The sequence below is a fragment of the Lissotriton helveticus genome, chromosome 4_1 (assembly GCF_964261635.1).
Source record: "Lissotriton helveticus chromosome 4_1, aLisHel1.1, whole genome shotgun sequence".
NCBI lineage: Eukaryota > Metazoa > Chordata > Amphibia > Caudata > Salamandridae > Lissotriton > Lissotriton helveticus.
The window spans coordinates 1597587673-1597610440 of record NC_136063.1 but is presented as its reverse complement, the minus strand read 5'-3'; the positions used below and the strand labels follow the sequence as shown (position 1 = coordinate 1597610440).

General features: G+C 42.8%; 1 protein-coding gene across 2 annotated transcripts in view; it reads right to left on the bottom strand.

Moving 5' to 3' along the window:
• Positions 1-22768, bottom strand: part of ELMO1 (engulfment and cell motility 1) — a 1412865-nt gene that overhangs the window by 847895 nt on the left and 542202 nt on the right. For both annotated transcript variants that reach the window (XM_078688215.1, XM_078688216.1), the window contains 2 exons: positions 19289-19411; positions 18798-18929 (listed from right to left, as the gene is read on the bottom strand). In XM_078688215.1, coding sequence (XP_078544341.1) covers positions 18798-18929; positions 19289-19411 — 255 coding nt within the window. The remainder of the gene's footprint in view (positions 1-18797; positions 18930-19288; positions 19412-22768) is intronic.

The window sequence follows — 22768 nt, the reverse complement described above, 5'->3', positions numbered from 1 at the left end:
ATCCCTTGAAAAGATCAAGGTGAAACCAGAGTCACAGGTTTCAACAAACAAAGCAATGAAGAACTGGCTGAACGTAAATAGTCTGTAGATGATTAGAATGCCAAAGGGCATGTGCAACATGTTCAGGTGCAACACTGGCGCCCCTCAACATTTTGAACAGGTGCAGCACCGAGATCATCCAGGGAGAAAGGGAAAATAATGCAATATCTATCAAGGATATAAATTGCACAATTTATTATCAGGAAAGCTGCTTTCAAGTCTAATTTTCAATATTGACCAAACAGTTTGACCCTATGTACTTACTTTTCTTCACTATGCCACCTTTTACATAATCATTGCACTTGAGGGTACCCTGAAATAGTTCAGGATGCACCCTGTACAACAACCTTTCTTGTATAAATCATTACATTAAAAACACAAATAATTGACTTAAATACATTACCAATATAGACTTTAAACTAAATGTATAAAAATACTAAACATAACATATAAACAAATGAAATATTAAAATGAATATTAATATATTATTTGCGTTAGGGAAGGTATCTGTGAGGATGTCCATGTTGTAACTTTATTGTGTTGTGAAGATTGGTGTAAAATGTTTTACTACAGATAGGCTAGAACGATCGACATTGATAATGCTCAGTTTAACTAATTATGTGAGTGAAAGAGTGAAGCCGCACCCTTTGTAAAAATTGTTAAACATAGCTGTCAAGAAGTTTTGTTTCATTTATTTCTGTGTTTGATATTGTGCCAACAAGGCAACACAAACATTACGCATTAATATATCAAAAACTTAAAAACCTTCAAAATTCATAACCTACATTTCAATACTTAAAACGCATTCCCTATACACAGATAATTCGTTCCACTTACATAACAAGACTATCCAAATACCACATCAAATAATGCCCTTAGAACTCAAGAAATACAAAACATTAACAATAAAGAGCATATAAACCAATCAGAAATTCCTATTCTAAAAACTTGCCAGTCAATTTATGTAACTGTTTTGATACAATAGATACACCATAACAATCTCATATCGTCGCAACAAAAATCTTTTTCTTAAAGGTCTTGAATGCAGTGGACCTTTAAAACTCTAAAAATCAGGATGAACCAACTTTTCCTACCTCTAACAGAACTTACACCAAAAATGAATAAGTGAGCAAGTGTCAGTGGGAAATTGTTTACAAAAAGGGCAAAGAGAAATCGCCACACCATTCTGATTAGTCATCCTCCACTGCAAAAAAAGACTGATACCTGTCAAAACCTAACCTTCAGTGACAATCTTCTGACATAGGCGTTCTTTATATCACAAAAATAAGGTTCTGGAGCACCCTATAATCCATTTCCAATAGGTGGAGTAACTCATTTCTTTTACCCACATCTTCTGGATCACAATTTCTAGATTTATCTCTAACCATAACTTTATCACCCTCTTCAGTTGGTCTACAGATGGATATCAAGCAATGGCAATATACTTAGACTAGCCTTGAGGCTGTGCAGAATTATGCTCCAAGGCGGTGTTATATTTAACTGTAGGTAATCTTTAATTGGCTGCCTCAGTGAGCCATCAGGTGCTTTAGTAAGACAGGCCCGGTAATTAAGAACTATTTGTTGATACTTAAATGTTATATTAGTCGGGCAAAGCTCAAGTCGCAATGCACTGTCACAATACCATTCAGGAGGCCAAGCCATATTTACCAGATCTTCATGTCAATAACTAGAAAACAAGAAATATTTTTTTCAAGAGGACTTCGCAGCCATACAACAGCAGATTTACTATTTTTAAATAATAATTTTCTTTAAGACCTTCTACAGATTTAGGCCCAAATTCTAAATTTAGCCTTTGTAAGACCAGCTTCCTGTTGTCCTAAGTATGCTTTAAAATTAAGATTAAAAAAATGAGACCCAAACACCTGTACTCCCCAACCACCTCTAATTATGTCCCATTGGGCCACAACTTCTGGTTAATTTTCCATATACATCTACTGGAAAATGTCATAACTTTAATTTTAGAGACTTTTAAATTTAGATTGTTCGTATTACAATATTCTGCAACATCATCTAATTGCCTTTGAAAGCCTACTGCAGTGAGGTTGAATAAAACGGTATCATCTACATTATACAAAGAAGAAATAACCTCTGTGCCTGTTTTTGGAGGAAATGAAGAAATCTGGCTTAAAGCTGTTGGTGCATCGGCAATATATATATATATATAGAAAAAAGTTAAGGCACTAATATGACCCCTTGCCTTAAGCCATTGGGAGTATATATCCTCCTAGTTAATGCCCCATTACTTCCCATTTCCACTCTTGTCCATGACCCCTCATGAAGCTGAATTATCAGTTTTAACAATTCTGACAATGTTCCAATTCCACATTTTTTTTACTCGAAGAAGAACCTGAATAACGGTATTGAATTCCATAGGCAAATCTATGTATAAAAATATAAAGATGCTGGTTTCTTTTAAAAGCATAATCGTCAGCCAACTGTTTCAATAATAGACATCCGTCAACTGTAGAGTAACCCCTACGAAAACCAAGTAGTACCTTCGAGAGCACTACCTCTTAATATCCACTCGTCCAAGGCTTGTACAAGATGTTCAGCATACATTTTGACTGGTGTTTTGAGCCCATGATGAAACTGTTAAAAGCAATACTACAAGCTCCACAATGCAACATGGTGCTTAGTGATTAAAAAAACACACAAAAATCGATAATGCTATCCTATGCCCTAGTGCAGAGTTTTGAAATGCAAAACAAAATTTAGATCTGGTCTGTTTTTTTGTTTTAACAAGAAATGATGGTTTAACTGCTCAATGCCTAAGATGGCAAAGATATTATTCCAGATGCAAATGCAAACATCTGATGATAATGAGCTAACATTAGCACACATTGGAAAATCAGCATGCTAAAAGTATCTTTTTTACCAAAACAATACAGTTAGATGTGTCTAGAGACACAACGAAAATAAAAAATAAAAACCGGTCACCCCAGTTAAGTAAGAATTTCCACCCCAAGTCCAAAGATTAGAAAAACCATAACCAACAACACTGGGATATCACCACTTCGGTTGGTATGACCACTCAACCTGCAAGCCATGCCATGAAATGAATTAGCAGTCACTGGACTAGCATGCAAGATTAAAGCATTTAAACTTCTGGTTAAAAGGTGTTCAGCTTCCTTTATCAAAGAGTTCCACCCCACACTTCCTCCCGATATTCCAAAACTAGTGAATGCCCTAATTACTAAGGGCATAATACCAGTACCCCCGACACATGCATTAATAACCCCACCCCTGAAGAAAACCAACATGGTCTATGGTTACTAACTAAATGGACCTCAATCTCAAATCTCCCTTTACTAAGTAAGATTCTAGAAAGGGCGGTGACAAGACTACTCTAGGAACACATCGAATGTCACAACCTTCCACATGATTGACGGCCAGGGTTCAAATTGATAGGAGAAACAATCTCTCTTAGGCAGCATAAGGGATGACCTTGCACAGATTGCCCTAAATCATTCAGCAGCCACTGACACAACTAACCACAAACTGCTATTCAAAAGGCTGTAGTAAAAAAATGGCAGGCCTCTGGAACATCACTAAAGGAGATCCACAAGTGTCTCTATGACCACAGTCAACAAATCAGCAGAATTAGCTATATGCATGGTGACTTGGTGTTCAACAGGAATCGTCACAACTGGTTTAATGCTTACATGTGCTTGCTGGAGCCGGAGAAACACAATCTCAAATTCCAGACCGATGTAAATCACACGCAATTCAAACAAGCATTGGTAATGCATCAGTTTCACCTATTTATGAATAAATCAATCATCAATTATCATCCGGGAGAAGGAAAGTGCTTCCTGACAGATAACATGGGAGTGGAGAGGATATGGTAGACCTGCTCATTTGAGAGCTGGGGATCCCGGTTCGAGTCTCTGCAGCGCCCCACAACATCCTGTTATTCTTTGCAAATCACTTAACCTCTCCGGGTGATAAACTGTTATATAAATATGCTGCAATAGTAAAAGGCAAAACTTTATGAAAATATAGTTCCACCAAAGCGGATGTTAACAGTATTTCGGCTGCAGGAACCTGATAAGAGAAGCAGACAAGGAACAAGCATTGGAAAATGCCGGACAATATGAAACAGCCATTAGAAATGGAGGAGAGGTAAGTGGCAAAGGAACCAATGAGAAGCCAGGAAAGAGAGGATGCAGGATGTAAGCCTAGATTTCTTAAGCACAGCACAAGCGCTGAGAAGGCAAAACCTAAAACGAATCAACAGACAAAGACATCACTAACTAACTCCCAAATATGCCTGAATGATGGACATTTTTACCTACATAAATAGTGAACAAAGAAAAATTCTGTCAATGAGTTGCAAGAAGAATGGAACTCACCTGTACAAGTGGCCCAAAACATTTAGTCCACTCCAAAGCTAGCACAAGCGTACGCTTAAAATCTCAACATAAAGAGTTGTTCAAATACGAAAGCCTGCAACTAACACTAATGGCAAAAGTCCTCTTTCCTGCAAAACAAACATTGTACAGAACTACAACTGCCTGGTGAAGGCTCAAATGCACTACTGTAAAGTCATGAACACGTGTCTTAGCAAAAAAAAAACAAATCTCCAAAGACTGACATATTAAGCTATCTCCTTAAAAGCCCTTAATTTGGATACAAGTGGAAGCCTGGATCAAATTTAAAATCCTATGCACCATGCATGCGACATACTGGAGTAGAGGTCCTGGCGAATTCCAAAAACTAGAACATCACTTTGCACCTACTAGGGCACTCAGACCAACATATTCTCAAATAACCGTTATAAACAACATTAAATGGCTAAAACATGGAAGCAAAGCACTAAGTCCAAGAACCAAACTATTGAATACCATCAACTGGACATTGAGATCAGAAAATGGCTGAACACTCAACTATTCAGAGATGCGTTTGACGGGGGGCGTGGCTTGGCGCCGTGGAGGATGGCGGCGCTGGCGTGAGGCTCCGGCGAGGCACCGGGAGACCTTCTTCTTTTAGCACGCAGTTCCTGTGCTAAGTTCCTTGTACTGTCGTCGGATTCCCTCCGGTATGCGGCGGCACTACTGAGAAGTCCTTTCCGACGTCGGAGGAGGTGATAACAGCCGCTTTCCTCACAGAGGCGCTCCGGTGTCACAGGCGCCATTCCGCGGGTCTCCTCACGGAGCTGTCCTTCGGCGGAGACGTGAGTGGCTCGCCTGCCCGCTGCGAGCGTGTATGCTGTGATGTCCTTGGTCTACCTTTCCAAACCTCACGAGGTAAACGCTTGCTGTTTACTTTAACTGGCGCTCCATACCGGCAGTCTACTACTTCTCCACACAGCGCGGCCGCCATTTTGCGCGCTTTGGAGTTTCTCTACCTGCCTCAGCAGTATGTCTCCCTCACTTTAATACTGCCTCAAGGCTTGTTTTATTGATGTTTGGATGCCTGGCACATCGATTTTTTTTGCCTCATTTGCAGTATTCATTCAAGCAGGGATGGTAGATTACTTACTCTCCCCACTGGATACTTTCTTTACTTGAGACATATTCAGCATTGCTGTTTCCTCATCTCAGACCTATTTCAACGATGCAGATATTCCTTACTTGCCTGCTTCTACTTTTGGAACTGACATGATGATACATTTTTAATATATGTTTTGCAAGTTGGACATTTTCTTCATTCCTGGTGTTCTTCATATATAATTAAATGTTTCATGATTTTCAGTAAAGGTTTTCATTTTTGCCCGTGATGCAACTCACTGAGTGTTCCCGTCCTCAAATGATGCACGTTCCCTGTTTGCAGTATTTTGTTCATTGCCTTATCTCATTAATACTTGTGTAGCCTATCTGTCATTGCTCCCTCTTTCCTTCCCTTAGGCTTCATTCCCCATACCTGAGGTGGTTATCTAATGCATTCACAGAGTTGTGACTAGTGTTTTTGCTAACTGCCACCGAGTGTTTGCCATTCTTCGTTAGAGCTCCTTCCCATGGGAAAACAACAACATATGTCTCGCTTTTCTTCTAAGGCGCCTACCAAAGTGGCTTTTGTTAAGAACTCTAAAGTTTTTACGGCTTTGTCCCAATTGGAAGATTCCCTTCCACCCTCGGACTCGGAGACACTCATGGAATCGCCCTCTCCTACCTCTTCAGGGAAAGTCACTGTCAAACGGCTAAAAAAGCATCCTCCGTCCCCACCTAAATCATCGTCACCTGTATCCATGGAACTCTTATTGGAGGAAATCCGCTCTTTTCGTCCTTTCCTTGAGGAAATTGGGACCTTACGCCCCTTCATGGAAGAAACTAACACCAAACTCCAAGTTTTGACAGACAATTGGTCTCAAATTGAAACGAGAGTCTCTACGGTGGAGCAATCTGTCGCATCTTTTCAAGAATCTCAAACTAAAGTCACACATTTGTCCTCACAGGTGGGAGCTCTTCAGAAGCAGGTGGAGGAGTTGGAAAATAGAGGCAGGCGTAATAACCTCCGCATTTATGGCCTGGCGGAAAATCTTGAAGGGTCCGACCCGCCTGCCTTCTTCAAGTCTTTTCTTCCCAAACTGCTACGCTTACCACAGGATACCTCTCTCAACATTCAACGGGCGCATCGTCTAGGTCGTCTACCTACATCCCTCTCCCTGTCACAAAGGCCAAGAGGGGTCATCATCTATTTCTTGGAGTACACAGACCTCCTGAAAGTTCTAGCAGCTGCCAAGGCTATTCCCAAATTGTCTTGGCTGGACTCTCCATTGTTTTTCGCCCAGGATTATGCTAAAGCAACTGCTGCTCGTAGGAAAGCTTTCCTCAGCATGAGAGAGGCACTCCGTGCCATGGGTGCCCGATATGGCCTGTATCATCCATGTCTGTTTAAGGTCACCTACAATAATAAAACCACCACCTATGAGGATCCTGTGAGATTGCAGAGCTTCATTAATGCACACCGTACCTCTACCATGGATACCTCCGGTCCTTCCTCCTCTTCTCCTGGTTGACTCTTTGCACCATATGCTTGTTTTCAGATTCCAGCTCTCTTATTGATATGCTGTTGTTCGCCTTATGTTTTTGGCTGATTTTCTGGTTATGCTGGCGAAGTTCTTGTTCTCCTCATATGTTTAGATACCGTGTTTTTTCACTTTTTGAAATTTTCTGGTCACTTGTCTATTTTCTTCCCTTTTCCTAATGTCATGTATTTTATTTAATTTCGTTTCCTTCTCCTCATTTTTTGCTACTGTTCTTTATATTATTGTCTCAGTTATACCTCGTCTTTCTTCCCGCAGGAACCCCTCACCGTACGATGTCATCTCCCTGGTTCCTTGCCCGGTTGCCCTCGATTGTGTTGCCTCTCCCACCTGGCTCCTTCCCCCCTCAACCTCGTCTCGTACCTCCCCTTAGTAGGTATGTTATTTTCATGTTTTTTGTACCTTCCTTGGTTTTTGTTCCTCTTCACTTCCCCTTCCTTTACCACTGACTTCATGCTTAGCTTTACAATGATGATTTCTTTCTCCTCAGGTTCTATTACGCCTTTTCTTCCTTTCTTTCCTCTTTCTTTCTTGCTCTTGTCTTCTTTCCTTTGTACTCCTTTTCTGATCTTTACTCATTACTCGTTACTCGTTGATCTCTCTCCTCTTTATAATCTTTTTCTTCATGTATCTTTTTCCCATCTTCCACAGTTTCCTTTCTTCTTTTTTCATCTCTTTTTCCTTGTTCTTTCCTTTATTTATGCCTTCTTTTCTTCTATTCCTCATTACTTCTCTGAATCATTGATTAAAAAATTTATGGCTTTTCTGTACATACTATGTCCCTAAATTTGGTTTCATGGAATGTTAAGGGTATTAACTCCCCAATTAAACGTCAACGCATTTTATCTCACTTAGCTAAACTGAATGTTGACATTGCGTTTCTTCAAGAAACTCACCTTTCAGACCTAGAATCTGGCAAACTCAAAAGAGGTTGGGTGGGTGATGTCTTTTTCTCACAGGGTGATGGGAAACGTAATGGTGTTGCCATTTTATGTCGTAGGTCACTTCCTCTAACGGTTATATCTCAAGAATCGGATACTAATGGCAGATGGATTCATGTCAGACTATCACTTAGAGGTGTTCCAATCTCTCTCCTTAATGTCTATGGCCCCACGGCCGGTGAACCCCTTTTTTGGGCTGATCTTTCTCCCCGCATCACCCAATTCATAGATGATAATTTCATCCTTGCGGGAGATTGTAATCACCCTTTTGATCCATTTTTGGACAGGAAGTCCGATGCCAATTATATTCCTACGAAATCGCACAAATTGTTCACCCAAGCTATTTCGCAACATAAGCTTGTGGACTCCTGGCGTTTATGTAACCCGACCTTGCAAGAATTCACTTTTTACTCCCCCCATCATCGGTCCCAATCACGGCTTGATTACATTTTTGTCTCCCACGCACTTACTCAAACTCTCCATGCAGCAGAAATTGGCCCGATTTTACTTTCTGACCATGCCCCTGTACTGGTCAGTCTCGAAGTTTTACCCAAAATTGATGGTCCTAAACGATGGCGTTTCAACAAGGCCCTTCTTTTAGATCCCAACTTTTCTGCTTCTTTTTCCGCATTTTTTGATGAGTTTTTCCTCTTTAATGATATCCCACCTATTTCGAAACATACCCTCTGGGATACTTTTAAAGCAGCTGCTCGTGATTTTATTATTACTTTTGTTGCTAAAAAACGTAAATCTGCACGCCAATTCACCAAAACCCTTCTTTCTGACATTAAAAGATTGGAACACGCCTACTTCACTTCTCATTCCTCAGATAGTCTGACATCTCTGATTGCTGCCAAACTTAAATTTAATGAACAGTCAACTGAAGATGCCTCTCTGTACTTGCTTAAATCTAGTGCCAAGTTTTATGGTGGTAGGAACAAGGCCGGGAAGATTCTTGCAAATTACTTAAAGATCAAACAAACTAAAGTCAATATTGAATCAATTTATGATGATACTGCCCAGTTACAACATAAAGATGCTGACATTCTTGCTACCTTCTCACATTTTTATGAATCCTTATACACTTCAGATACACCCACTTCTCCTCAGTCTCTTACACACTTTTTCTCTACCATTCAGACCCCCCCTTCCTTCCCTCTTGACTTGTCCTCCTTGGAATCCGATGCCTCGCAGCCAGAATTACTTGCTGCTCTTCATCGTTTAAAGCTGAACAAAGCCCCCGGCCCTGACGGGTTCACTGTTGAGTTTTATCTTCACTTCTCGAAGCTTCTTATTCCAAAACTCCATTCCCTTATATCTTCTTTTACTGAGTTAGGCACTTCTTCTGGTACTTTTTCGGACGCCCATATTTGTCTAATTCCCAAACCTGGAAAAGATGTCCAATATTGCAAAAATTACAGACCTATTTCACTAGTTAATATAGATTACAAAATCTTCGCTAAAATGTTGGCAATGAGATTAGATCATCTGCTCCCTGACCTGCTTGGAGATGAACAATCAGGCTTTGTTAAAGGCCGTTATATTACAGATAACACGAGGCTCCTATTTAACATCTTAACAAAATCTTCTCATCTCCAATCTCCCCTCGCAGCCATAGCCTTAGATGCTGAAAAGGCATTCGACAGAGTCGAATGGTCATACCTTTTTCACACCCTTAATTGGTTTGGTTTTGGTCCTAAATTTATCTCCCTAATCTCCTTGTTATACTCCCATCCCCGGGCTGCAGTTTTCGCTAATGGCCAACTTTCTCCTTATTTTGATCTCGGTAGAGGTGTCCGTCAAGGCTGTCCCCTCTCACCCTTCCTATTCAACCTGGCCCTCGAACCTTTTTTATCCAAACTCCGTCAAAACCCTAATATTACTGGTTTTAGTACTACAGAGCTCTCTGTCAAACTAGCTGCTTACGCGGACGACATTTTATTATTTATCTCCAATCCTATTGTTTCCATCCCTGCCTTTTTAACGGAAGTTCAACATTATTCCTCAGTCTCTGGTTATAAACTTAATAACGATAAATGCGAAATTTTACCTTTAACAAAGTTTACTTTCAAGAATGATTTCATTGCCTCCAACTTCACCTGGAGTCCTTCCAATATTAAATACCTAGGTTTACATATTACCTCCTCACTTCGTGACACTGTTTCCCTCTGTTTAACCAAGTGCGTCCAGAAAATATCTGATCTCACAGCTAGGTGGCATCCCCTTTACTTGTCCTGGTGGGGGCGTCTTGATACAATCAAGATGATGATCTCCCCTATTATTATTTACACCTTATCCAATATTCCTGTCCCCATTCCAGCTAAATTCCTCAAAAAAATAAATTCAATTTTATCTTCTTTTCTTTGGCATAAAAGTAAACCTAGAATGTCTTTAGCTAGACTCAGCCGTCCTACATCCGAGGGTGGGGTCAACTTTCCAAATTTCTCCGCTTATCACAAGGCCTTTTTGTTACGTCAGTCTTCCCTCTGGTTACAAGACCCTGACTCTCCATGCCCTTTATGGACAAAAGTGGAGCGCCTTTTTCTCTCACCTTTTTCTTTTGCTGAATGCATTTCCTTTTCCCGCAAGCCTGCCTCACTTTTTACCCCTATTCATAAGTTCACCCTCAAACTCCTCCTTTCCTCTCACCCTCCGGACCCTTCTTGCATTGCTGACTTCCTCTCCTCTACTATATGGCATAATAAGTACCTTCTGATCCGAGGTAAACCCATTCTATGGAAGTCTTGGAGGTCCAAAGGACTACTTTGGGTTTCCCAATTGTTTTCACAGTCCACCTTCCTACCCTTTTCCACTCTTCGTCTCACCTTTCACTTACCCCTCACTTGTCTCCCCCAATATCTTCTCCTTAAGGCGTCAGTCATGGCCGTGTATGTTACACTTCCTGATACTCCTCCTCCTACACCCACTCCAGACCCTATTGCTCACCTTCACTCCACTTTACTCACTCTTCCAAAAGCTTCTGTTCTTTATAAAGAGCTTCATGTCCACACTATTCCCAGACTTAAGAGCAAAGTTGAGGAGCAGTGGGAGACTGATCTTTCCGTTTCTTGGCCAACTTCCCTGTGGGATAGGATCTGGTTAAAGATCCGTAAATCCTCCAGGGCTGCTTCCTTAACGCAATCTCTATTCTTCATTTATAACCGTTTATTACACACTTCTTCCACCCTTCACAAACGTTTTCCCAACACGCCAGACACCTGTTGGTCATGTACCTCCCCAAATGCTACCTTATTTCACATGTTGTTCCTTTGCAAGGATGTTCATGCCTTCTGGTTACAAATATGGGCGCAAATCAATGTCATTTTTTCCACTAACACTCCGTTTTCAACTGCTCATGTTTTCCTGGGTAGCCTTTCTCCTTGCTGGGCCTGTACTGACCTTAATGTTAAAATTGTTGACCTATTATTAGCGGTTGCTTTTCAACAGATCACGATCAATTGGAAATCTACGTCCAGTATTACTTTTAAAGCTTGGTGGTATAATGTACTTCATAACCATAGACTCGATACTGCTTTTGTTTTTCCTCCACAGCTGGCAACTAAACGTGCTGACTTATGGCTTCCTATTACATTGTATTTAGATACATGTGCACTCCGTTCTTTTCGACCTCGACCTGCGCAGCAGGAAGTACCTAAACCCCCTTGATACCCTTCACATTACTTTCTGTATAACCATTCTATTTTACTGCATAGCCATATTTGCATTCTATTACATTACCTATTTATTATGTCCTTTCTTTTCTGTGCTTTCTCCAAAATGATTCACTTCTATATTTTGTATGATGTATTGATTTTGTTGAATTGCATTGCTCTCCTTTTTCTTAATTCATCATTGTAAGTTTTTATTTCCCTCTCCCCCACTCCCTTCTTATTATTTCTCCACCATAGCTCCCTTATTAGTACTGTTCCTGATTTGTATTATCACCATGCTTTTCTTTAATAAACTTGATTTTGAACTGAAAAAGAGATGCGTTTGACAAACATAAATCAACCTAACAAAATCCTAATTGTGACAGAGGAACCATTAAGGGCAACAAATATTGCCTGCAAAGATTAAATAAGTAGTCAACTCAAAATAGCTATTCATGGTAAAACTCCACGGATCATGTTCTCACTGCTCAAATGGTTGATTAAATGCATTGCAGTTATGCTGTACCAGACACTGACATGAAGCAACAATTAATGTAAATCTGAACATCCACTTCTGATTCAGTCCAGACTACCGGTCGAGAAAGTCAAGTATCCTACCATTACCCAACATATACTAGCCCCACCACCTATCCTTCATCCTTTGCCACAAAATGGACTGTTTACAAATACCAGACCTCTCCCAGGATGTGCATGGGGTGTGACCCCCCCCCCCAAAAGGAACAAACCACCATTGAGATTCTGTTCAATCTTTAAGAAGCATGTTGAAGCTACTAAAAAGTGACTTGCCAACTGTTAGACCTAGCTTCTTTGGTGTGATTCTCCCCTTACATTTTGCCTTCAACCCTCCTGTTTTGCTGACTTCGTTTTGCTGGCTCTAGGACTCTCCACACCTTACCATTGATAACCAGGGCTTAATTACTTGTGCTCTCTCCTTAAAATAGGTTAGATTGACTTATACCCAATTGGCATATTTAATTGACTTGTAGATCTCTAGTATAGTGGAACTATCTGTGCCCAAGGTCTGTAATTTTAATGCTATTAGTGGGCCTAAGCGCTGTTTGTGTCACCCACTACAGTAGCACTTTAAACACACCTCAGATCTGCCATTGCGGCCTGTTTGTGTGCAGTGCAGTTTTTAACTGCCATTTCAACCTAGCAAAGTAAACCTTTTTCCAGGCCCAACCCTTCCTTTTTAATACATATGTCACCCCTAGGGTATGCCCCGGACAGCACAGAGGGCTAAAAAGTAGGACATATACTGTTAAGTTTTAGATGTCCTGCAAGTGAAAAAACTCTCACATTCGTTTTTCACTCCTGCAAGGCCTACCTCTCCCATAGGATAGCATTGGAGTTACCTTATTACATTTTATAAGCATAATTTCCAAATGGGAACAGGTACTCATTCATGTTTGGTGCCTTTGAAATTATAGTGAAAAACCATAACTGATTGTGAAGTCAAATTTGAAATGACAATTTTAGAAAAAAATGCCACGTTTAGAAAGTTGGCATTTTTATGCCTTAGCCATCTGGTGCCTGCAGCCTGTCTGAGTCACATGATGGATGTAGTTGACAGTTAGGTTCTGCATAATCCTCTTACACAGCCACACACAAAGGGGAACTTAGATGTGTCTGGATGGGCTATCACTAGAAGGATGGGAAGTAGGAGATGGGCCCAGCCCCACTTAGGCTTGTAGAGGCTGTGTCCTGTCTCCACATAAAGGGCTGAAACCCCTGTAGATAGTCCAGATGCTGGGTGAGCAAGGCAGGGTACCTGTGCACTTCAAAAGCTTCTAGAAGCTTCTCCCCACTTTAAAGGCAGAACTGGGTATAAATACTGAACCTCAAACACAGTGAATACTCTGCTACGAAGAACTGCTGTGCTGCTGAAAGCACTGCCACTCTGCTTGACTGTGGCCTCAAAGACCTGTTGCTTTGCTATGCTGACCTGCTGCCCTCCTGCCTGGGTGAGAAGGACTGGACCTGAATCTCTTGAACCAAGAACTCAGAGTGACTCCAAGGACTAGTTGGTTGGCCTCCTAATCTGAAGCTTCAGGGACACAACAGGAATCCAAAAACCTAGAACCTGCACCAGTACTTTGCCATCTGTGAGTCTACCCTGCCAAGTGGTGCCACCACAGTCTTAGACCCTTGGAAGTGGACTTAAGGTGCTCTACCAGCCTCTGTAGATCCATCGAGCCGATGCATCTCCTCTGCTGCTCCGTGCAAACCCGAGCAGAACAGACGCATAACCACTAATGCATGGATTTGACCCTTTGCAAAGACCAGCATCACTTTCACAGCCACAGTGGAACAGCTGCTGTACGACATCCTTAGCGCAGACCCTAACGACAAAAATGCACTCTGTATCGCAGCCTTTCAGCTCCTGGGAAGTGGTGTATTGCCCTAGATGTGCACTGCATGCTCAAACCCAAAATTCGCATCGCAAGACTGTCAATGGGATCTTTGACAATGACGCAACCGATCGCACTGAAGCCTTGTTGCATCTCGGAACCAAAGAATCGCTTTGGCTTTGCGATCCCTGCAATGCTCCACAAACCAAAATTTAAGGTACTTTGTTCAGTGGGGCAAACTGGGTCCCTGGAGCTGGCCCGCACTCATTGCGGTTGGCCTGAGCTTGTGACTTTGTCCCAGTCCAGTACGACCAGATGTCCACAGTTAGCGCTTTGTGCTTTTAGGTGCTATTTTCACTAAAATTATTAAAATTGCATACCTTTGTTTCTATAAATGGGTTTTTGTCAGTTTGGTCTTCTATTATTTATTTTTTAAATACATTTTTCGAACTGGGTGTGGGATCCTTTTTGGGTTTGGTGTTTTCACTGTATTACTAATTGAAGTGCTTCACAAATACTTTGCACATTGCGTCTAAGTTAAGCCTGACTACTCTGTGCCATTCTATCAGAGGGCTGAGAGCAGGTTAATTTAGGGTTGACTTGTGCCTCACGCTGATAAGTGGACCAGGGTCAGCGGACTCGACAATTCTTGCCTCGGTGCCTACTCTAACCAGGGATCACACTCGGCAACTCTGGGCATTAAGCTTGCTTCATCTCTACAACGGCCCCCCACAGACGCCGGGGATGCCTGGTTTCACCTTGGAGATACCCAGAAGGGACCATCTCACAGGGAAAGCCAGGACGGGTTCCCCAGCAGCTTCAGCGCCGGGACGCTTACGGGCAGCCGTGCGCTTTACAAGTCCAACACATTTACACACATTTACACACATAAGGATTGTGGTTTCTGTTTGACCAGTCATGCCCCAGTCAACCAACAATCTAATTTCTTACACATCGTTATAAAGAAAGCATCAGTAATAACGCTATAGAAACCTTGCATTATGGATGATGGTGTTAGGAAGATAACACATAAAAAAGAAATCCGCAATGCACTCAGTTGAATCAGTTAAAAATACCTGTAATAGCAGAATACATACGATAAAAATATATGCTTTTACCACCCACACACCATTCGTACATTAATGCAGTACAGCGAACGCTTTTCATATGACAAAGGGCAATCTGTAGAAGACATCAAAATGGTTTTGTTGCTTCAATTATATTTAATAATATTCTACAACACCTACTTTCAACATTGTTCTCAATACCTGAAACAGAATATGATATGGACTGAGAACGTGATGCTGGACAGGGCTGCCATCTAGTGTTGATTCTAGGAAGTTCTTGTTTTTCACAGATTCGGAAACATTGAGTTAAACAGTAAGTGTTCCATCGCCGCTTGGCGCAGGATTAAAAACAAAACATTAGCCTAGAGTTGTACCTTTTGAAGTAATTATCTTTCATACAAACCCTCTTCAAATCAAAAAGAAAAAAAAATGCACCCAGAAGAGACCCAAAAAAAAAATCGTAACAGTCTAATCAATGCTTCCTCATCCACAACTAAATGACATGCACAATAAGGAATTGTTTTTCCGGAAGGAAAAGCATATTGGTCCAGGTTCATCAAGGCCTTTGAGGTGGCAAAGCTCACTTGGAGAAAATGTGCTTACTATGCAAATGGGAAGTCTGAATTTGCCGTGAAGAAATATGCATCCAATTGGCACTGTGAATTCAATGCACACGCTATATGAACCCTTGCAAGTCGCTACTGAAGGGACCGGTAACGTGAGTTTGTTTATTCCTTCCTCCTCTTTGATGCTACACATGCAAGCGCGAAGCACTAAATGGTTACCGATTTCCGAGGGGCAACAGTAATCATTGGTAAAGACAAAACTGTCCACTGGGTCAGCTTCAATTGTCCGCTTCCTCCTACCATCTAGGGCAGAACCGACTGCGGGGTCTGGACCTGCGGGATCGTCCTAATGTTCCTTTTATGACGGGCCACAGTTTTTAAAAGGTTAGTTAACATTAATAATGAATGCGGTTTATGTGTCACTATACAGAGAGCAGACCTGTCAAACTTAAACTAGTTTTCACCGAGAATTCGTACAAGGAGAATGGGGCTGGGCCTTGGAGAGTAGGCAGGGCCATGGAAAGTTGGGCTTTTGGTCCCTCTGCCCTGGCTAAACAGCAACCCCTACCAGCCGCCACTCACCGGGAGTCAATGGCCATATCATGAGGTGTTAAACGGAGTCCAGCTGTGCAGAGGTTTACACATGAGATAGAAACTTTAACTGTGAAGGGGTTTCCAACTCATCTTGGTATAGTGGTTCTTCTCCAGGTGGTCATTCAACGAGTGATAAAACCAGCAGTTTTTTAAAGCGGGCCTCGAAACGTGTCTCTATCGGGCTCTGTTTTGTGCCCTGGCACAGGCGGTCCGTTTTTTCCCGGACTGCAGTGACAGCAGGCACATCGATGTGCACGTGCTCACACTGCGCACTTCTCACTAGTGGAGAAGTTACGGCATGACGTCATGCCAGGTGAGCGATGTAGGGGAAGGGAAATCCTTTCATGAGAGTCATTCTCTCTCTAGATTTCCCTTCTCTTTTTGAAACGCAGAAGCAGCAACATTGTTGTAGTGTCACCAGGGCATTAAATGGAAGCTTTTTCAATATTATATTCAAGCCATAGTTGCTGCTTATTTATCTTATGAAACTAAAAATCTTTTAGAAAGCCAATACTAAGTAAGTAAGGGTTTTATATAGCGTTCGATTGCCGAGGCGTCTTGGCGCTGAAGAAACATAGAAAGAAGGGTAAGTCCACAGGTACAAGATCCACTGCTAGACCTGGAAGAGCCAGGTTTTAATAGGCCACGGAATTTGGAAAGAGCTGGTTGAGATCTAATATCCAAAGGCAGCTTATTCCAGAGTTTGGGAGCAAAGTATGAAAGGCAAGTCCCACCCCATCTGACCTTCCTCCATTTCAGGATTTTAACCAAGGCCTGATTGGCAGACCATAGCGAACACCATGGACAATACCATTGAAATAAGTTGCGGTACGCCACAGGACCGCTGCCATACAGGGTTAGAACCTGCTAGTACCCTCTCATCTGTGACGGTCACAGAGTTGAAAATGGACTTGGAGTTGCTAACCTAGCCCACAGAATAGACCAGCGCAGAACATGTTGCTAGTTCTTATCTTGCTCTATAGCTCAAAGAGGGCCACGCCCAAAATTGTTCTTTTTCTGTTCAGGGATCAGCCATATATATTTAAAATGTTTTCAGTCTGTAAACCCATAAAGTTTTCATTGCCTTTTAAAACAGCTGCCTCTTTGTTCTGATACACACACAAGAGCATGTGTTATTTAAAGAATATTTACATTTTGTTTCATTATGTATGCTGGGTGAAACAGGTTACACATTACAAAAGTAGCCGGAAGTTAAATTAAAATGTTGCAAAGATCACTGCAACAGGTAGAGGATAATATAGGAATAGAAAGGAGGGGGTCTACAAATTAGCTGAGTTACAGTCACAGTGAGTTTAAGGGGAGGCAGTGGGTGCAGAGACGCAGAAGTGCACTGCTGGGTGGCCCATCTACCCACAGGCTCCTTCTAGCAGTAACCTTGCAGTTCCCCACTTCTAGATGCGACGAGAGAACCGAGTTTGGTGGGGCGAGCCACTCCGTGTGCTGGCGCTCCTTCACCACCAAACTCAGAATGGCCCTGGAAATTTCCAATTATTTGGGGAAAAGGACCCGTATGAACAGATAAGTGCAGGAGATGGGATACTGTAGTGTGCTTCAGAATATTTTCTTTGAAGCAAACAGAAAGGTACGAAAGAGGAAAAATGTCAGACTGTAGGCTGTCTGTTCTGACAAATTCTGTATCTCCTGCTCAGAATGTGAAATATCTGATAAACATGGTTGCTACTTAGGCCCTCGGTCCAAGTGACTGGGAAAACCACATCTAGCACCGGTTATTAGCAACACCACAAAGATACACAATCCCGCGGTGCCGGAATCTGACGTATTCTGCGGTGAACCTTGAGGAATGGGAAATTACCACAGACACTGTGCTTCTGCTCTCAATTCCTGGGGAAGTCCCGCATTTTTGGCGCTATTTCTAACTGCATATTTCATTTAATTTCAGAAGGTGAAATACGCACGGGGAGCTCAACCACGAGCTCTTGAGGGAAAATTGAATTACCAATGCTAGCGTTAAATATCTATATATTCGTTTCTTGCTCATCTCAGAAAGAATGCATTTAATCAGGCTTAGGAGAGATCGCATTACAACGCGAATACATTAGTATGACCAACATATGCTAACTCTCTAGAACAGTAATTTCATAGTATTCAACAATTACCAGTGCCTGTTTCTGGAATCACATGCGAGTACTAATTTTAGGGTCAGCCCAAAGCCATTTAAAAATTTACAATTACAACAACAGAGCACATAGTGCCCAGCATTTTGAGTAGGACTACAAATCTGATAGTGACTGCAACACAGCCCTCTCAATGCACACACTGCATTCTCCAGACCTGTGTCCTATCCACCTCAAGAGTGTTTTTTGAGACAGTAATTGCATGACACTCTACCTTTCTTACAAGCGATGTATGGTTTGAGTCTTTCCCTAATAAATTCTCACTTTTTCAAAGTATTGTAAGATACCACTGGCTCGGCATAGCTCCAAACGTTTGTTATCCAAAGCAAACAAAATGACAGCCAGGAACTTAGCTTGCACTTTGTAAAGGCATCATTGTTACCACCAGTGAAATATTAATACTTACAATAAATCCGAGCTTTTTGTAATCCCTAGTGTACATTGATTTGCGTTTCTCAATGCTGCCGCCAATGTTATTGAGTTCAGATTCGGCATCGAAGGCAATTCTTCTTAGTTCAAAGATGATGTCCCTCTGGGCCTTTAACGGGAGACAAGAAAGAGAACAAAAATCACATGATTAGCTGAATTTGGGAAATTTTGTATTTAGCATCATAAAAAATGTATTCACCATAAATTCAATGCCACCCATTCAGGCGGCTGGTAATATTTGGAAGCCTGCTGACACGAGCACTGTTTCTAGTCATTCAGTAACAGCATTTGTATCTGCCAACAACTTGGTTCAATGCACAATCTGCAACCCCCATTGCTTGCTTACTTGTAAATTGGACTATTAGGGGCATATAACACAAATCTACAAACAGACTTAACACTGAATCTATTCCATGATGATCCCACATCTCAAGGGAGATCATTTCAGTAAGCCTCAAGAAGTGTTACCTGGTCCTGTGGATCCATCTTTGTCATCATTCTCTCCTCCTGAAGATTAAATGTGAGCACCTGTAAGACGTACAACTGGTGGGCCATTTCACCAACGACGGCATCTTGGGACCTTATCATATGCTGCAACAAAAGATGCATCATTGTCAATGTAGGGCTCAGGGACTTCATACCCAATTTCAACATGCTTTTCACTGATAAGTAACACTGCAAAACAGAAATCACAATGAGTGTTATTACAGTGATTGTGAAGTGGAGAATACAATTTCTAGCCTTTGTGGATTCAGCAAGCAAAACTGAAGCAAACTTTTAAGGAGGGTGAACGTGAGAATTTACAATAAATAGAGTTCTTTCCAAAAAGTAGCAACTGTGAGAGAAAAGTGCAGGTTGAGTGACAACAAAGGAGGCAGGGGCAAGCATACTGAAGTCTACAACCAATCAAAACCATGCACACCGTTAGGTACTTGACATCGTTAAGTTGTATTTTACAAGCGTGCAGTGCCTCTGCTGTAGTCCTACCTCCAAGGGCTGAAATCCTTCTTCTATAGGGAAGGAAGGTCCAAAAACAGAAAAATCACAATTTAACTTGCCTGAAATCCATTCAGCAGGACAACCAAGGAATTCAGTGTAAGACATTAATCATAAAGAACACTCATATTGCCTTTCATGATAATCACATTAAGACCCGAATTACAATCTGGTCACAACCCCCATTTCGGATGCAAACTGCTCCCTGAACCCGAAACAGGATTATATGTCAGTTGCAAACTACATATGATGCAGGAATCAGCACCCATGAGTTGTGGCAAGATACAACCTACAAACTGAATGCAATTCCAATTTGCATGCACCAATAATTGGTTAAATCCCCCTCCTCTCTGACCCCATCCACCACCCAAACTGACTAGGACATTTTGCCTGCTAGCTGGTTTTGCCGCCAGCGTTTCTGCGGACCAGCGCTCACCTCTTCAGACCACATCAGCTGTTCGCCGCACCCGCTCCGCGGGTGCCGCTTCATCGAGGGTCTTGCTGACTCTGCCTGCTGTTTGTCGGCGCACTTCAGGGCGAACCTTGGGCATAGGAAGGCTTGAGGGCTGCGAGCGTGCAGGGACTACCACATCCAGGTGTCCCTGCGAGACCGATTCCAGCTTCCGGTCCGCTCTCCCTCTAGCCCCGCCCACCGCCCATCGGACGGCTGACAAAAACCACCTGTGCTGCCCTTGACCTTTGGGACATTTTGCCTGCTAGCTGGTTTTGCCGCCAGCGTTTCTGCGGACCAGCGCTCACCTCTTCAGACCACATCAGCTGTTCGCCGCACCCGCTCCGCGGGTGCCGCTTCATCGAGGGTCTTGCTGACTCTGCCTGCTGTTTGTCGGCGCACTTCAGGGCGAACCTTGGGCATAGGAAGGCTTGAGGGCTGCGAGCGTGCAGGGACTACCACATCCAGGTGTCCCTGCGAGACCGATTCCAGCTTCCGGTCCGCTCTCCCTCTAGCCCCGCCCACCGCCCATCGGACGGCTGACAAAAACCACCTGTGCTGCCCTTGACCTTTGGGACATTTTGCCTGCTAGCTGGTTTTGCCGCCAGCGTTTCTGCGGACCAGCGCTCACCTCTTCAGACCACATCAGCTGTTCGCCGCACCCGCTCCGCGGGTGCCGCTTCATCGAGGGTCTTGCTGACTCTGCCTGCTGTTTGTCGGCGCACTTCAGGGCGAACCTTGGGCATAGGAAGGCTTGAGGGCTGCGAGCGTGCAGGGACTACCACATCCAGGTGTCCCTGCGAGACCGATTCCAGCTTCCGGTCCGCTCTCCCTCTAGCCCCGCCCACTGCCCTCTCCAACCTACCATAAATAGGGTGTGTTCTCCCGCAGCGCGGGACGCAGCTCGGGGCGAAGACCGGGCAAAGAGCGGGCCGTTTAAGGCCGTTCAAGGACGGCAGAGGACGGCCCAGGCCCTGAACCCTTGCCTCATCTCGCCTAAACCACCTATTTGTCAAGGTAGGCGGAACTGTGTCTTTGTGTATCGTATCATCAGTGGCCGCCTTTTTTAACTATATCATCATCATCTTCTACTGTCCTTGCGCCACAGATGTCGGCTATGCGCAACAGAACTAGAAGTTGTACTAAAAAAGCTACGGCTGTAGCACAGGTGACCGGACCTATAGACCTTTTTATTTCACGGGTGAATGAGACTATTGATAAAAGCATTGTTTTATTGGAAAAAAGAGTTTCCATGGATCTGGCGAACGCTAAGCGCTCGTCTTTGGGCTCTCTTGCTAACGCCAAATCGCCCGCCCAGCAGTTATCTAACAATTGTTCTTTGCCTTTAACTGTTCCTTCTAGTAGTGCTCCGACTGTACCAAATGCTGTTGATTTATCAGTTGCACTTTCCGACTCAGATCCGTCTTTTGTTGATCTGGAGACTACTCCAGATTTAGAAGCCTGTCAATCATCTAGCAAAGCGGATCCGAGCCTGGGTGGGTTAGTTGATATGGAAACGGCACCTATACTTCTAAAATCAGGGGGGAGGGTTACCGTCCCTCCAAAAGATCAAATTAATTGTAAAAACAAAGCAAAAGTTGCAGCTAGGAACCACAATCTGATATCACCTACCCCGCAATTGGCGCCAGGTATACCTTGTTGGGTTCAAAATATGGTAACAGATCTTAAATTGGATCTTGAAGCCACAATAGCAGCACAAATCAAGCCCTTAATTTCAAAACTTGATAGGCTCACGTCTTTAATGCATTCGAAGTGGCCAAATAAGACGAACGGGCAAGGGTCTGTTCAGCCACAAGGGTCTATAGAAGCAGTTTCTAAATGTTTATCTTGCGTCCAACTCTCTAAAGATGCATCAAATAATGCACAGGTTATTATTGCTCCCGGGAATTCAGTTTCAACTCATGTGTCGCAAACAGGGAATAATCATGTTCAATCCACAGCTTCATCGACCCCGAAGGCTGTGGGTTCTACTTTGATTCACCAACACTCTGTTGCTACTAACCAAACTATTACATCTCAAGTTAAAGACGATGTAGGTAAAACTAACACCCTTTTAGTACCTCCCCCTGCACACAAGATTGATGGCTCTAAATCAAAGCAGGCACGTTTTAGGTCAATTAACCTGCCACCAGAAGTCTCTCCTTTTGTGGTTGTGCTGACAGCTGTCCCCCCACTGAAGGAGGGAGTGAAAGAAACCTTTGTTGAGCTAAGAAATAAATGTGCTCAGTGGCTCCATCTACATAAACCCTTACCTAATAATATGAACGGTGAAATTCTTACCGTGCGTAGAGGGGACTGGGTGGGCAGAAGCAAGAAAACAATTGTTGGGGATGTAATTACAGTTAATTTTAGGGATGTAGGGGCAGCTAGTTACATATGTAATGCCCCCAATAGTGGTCCTGCTACACAAATCAATCCACTCCCTCTGTCTTATTTTCTACCGGCGCCTTCAAGACCAAACCCACCGAGTTTTACTAGTT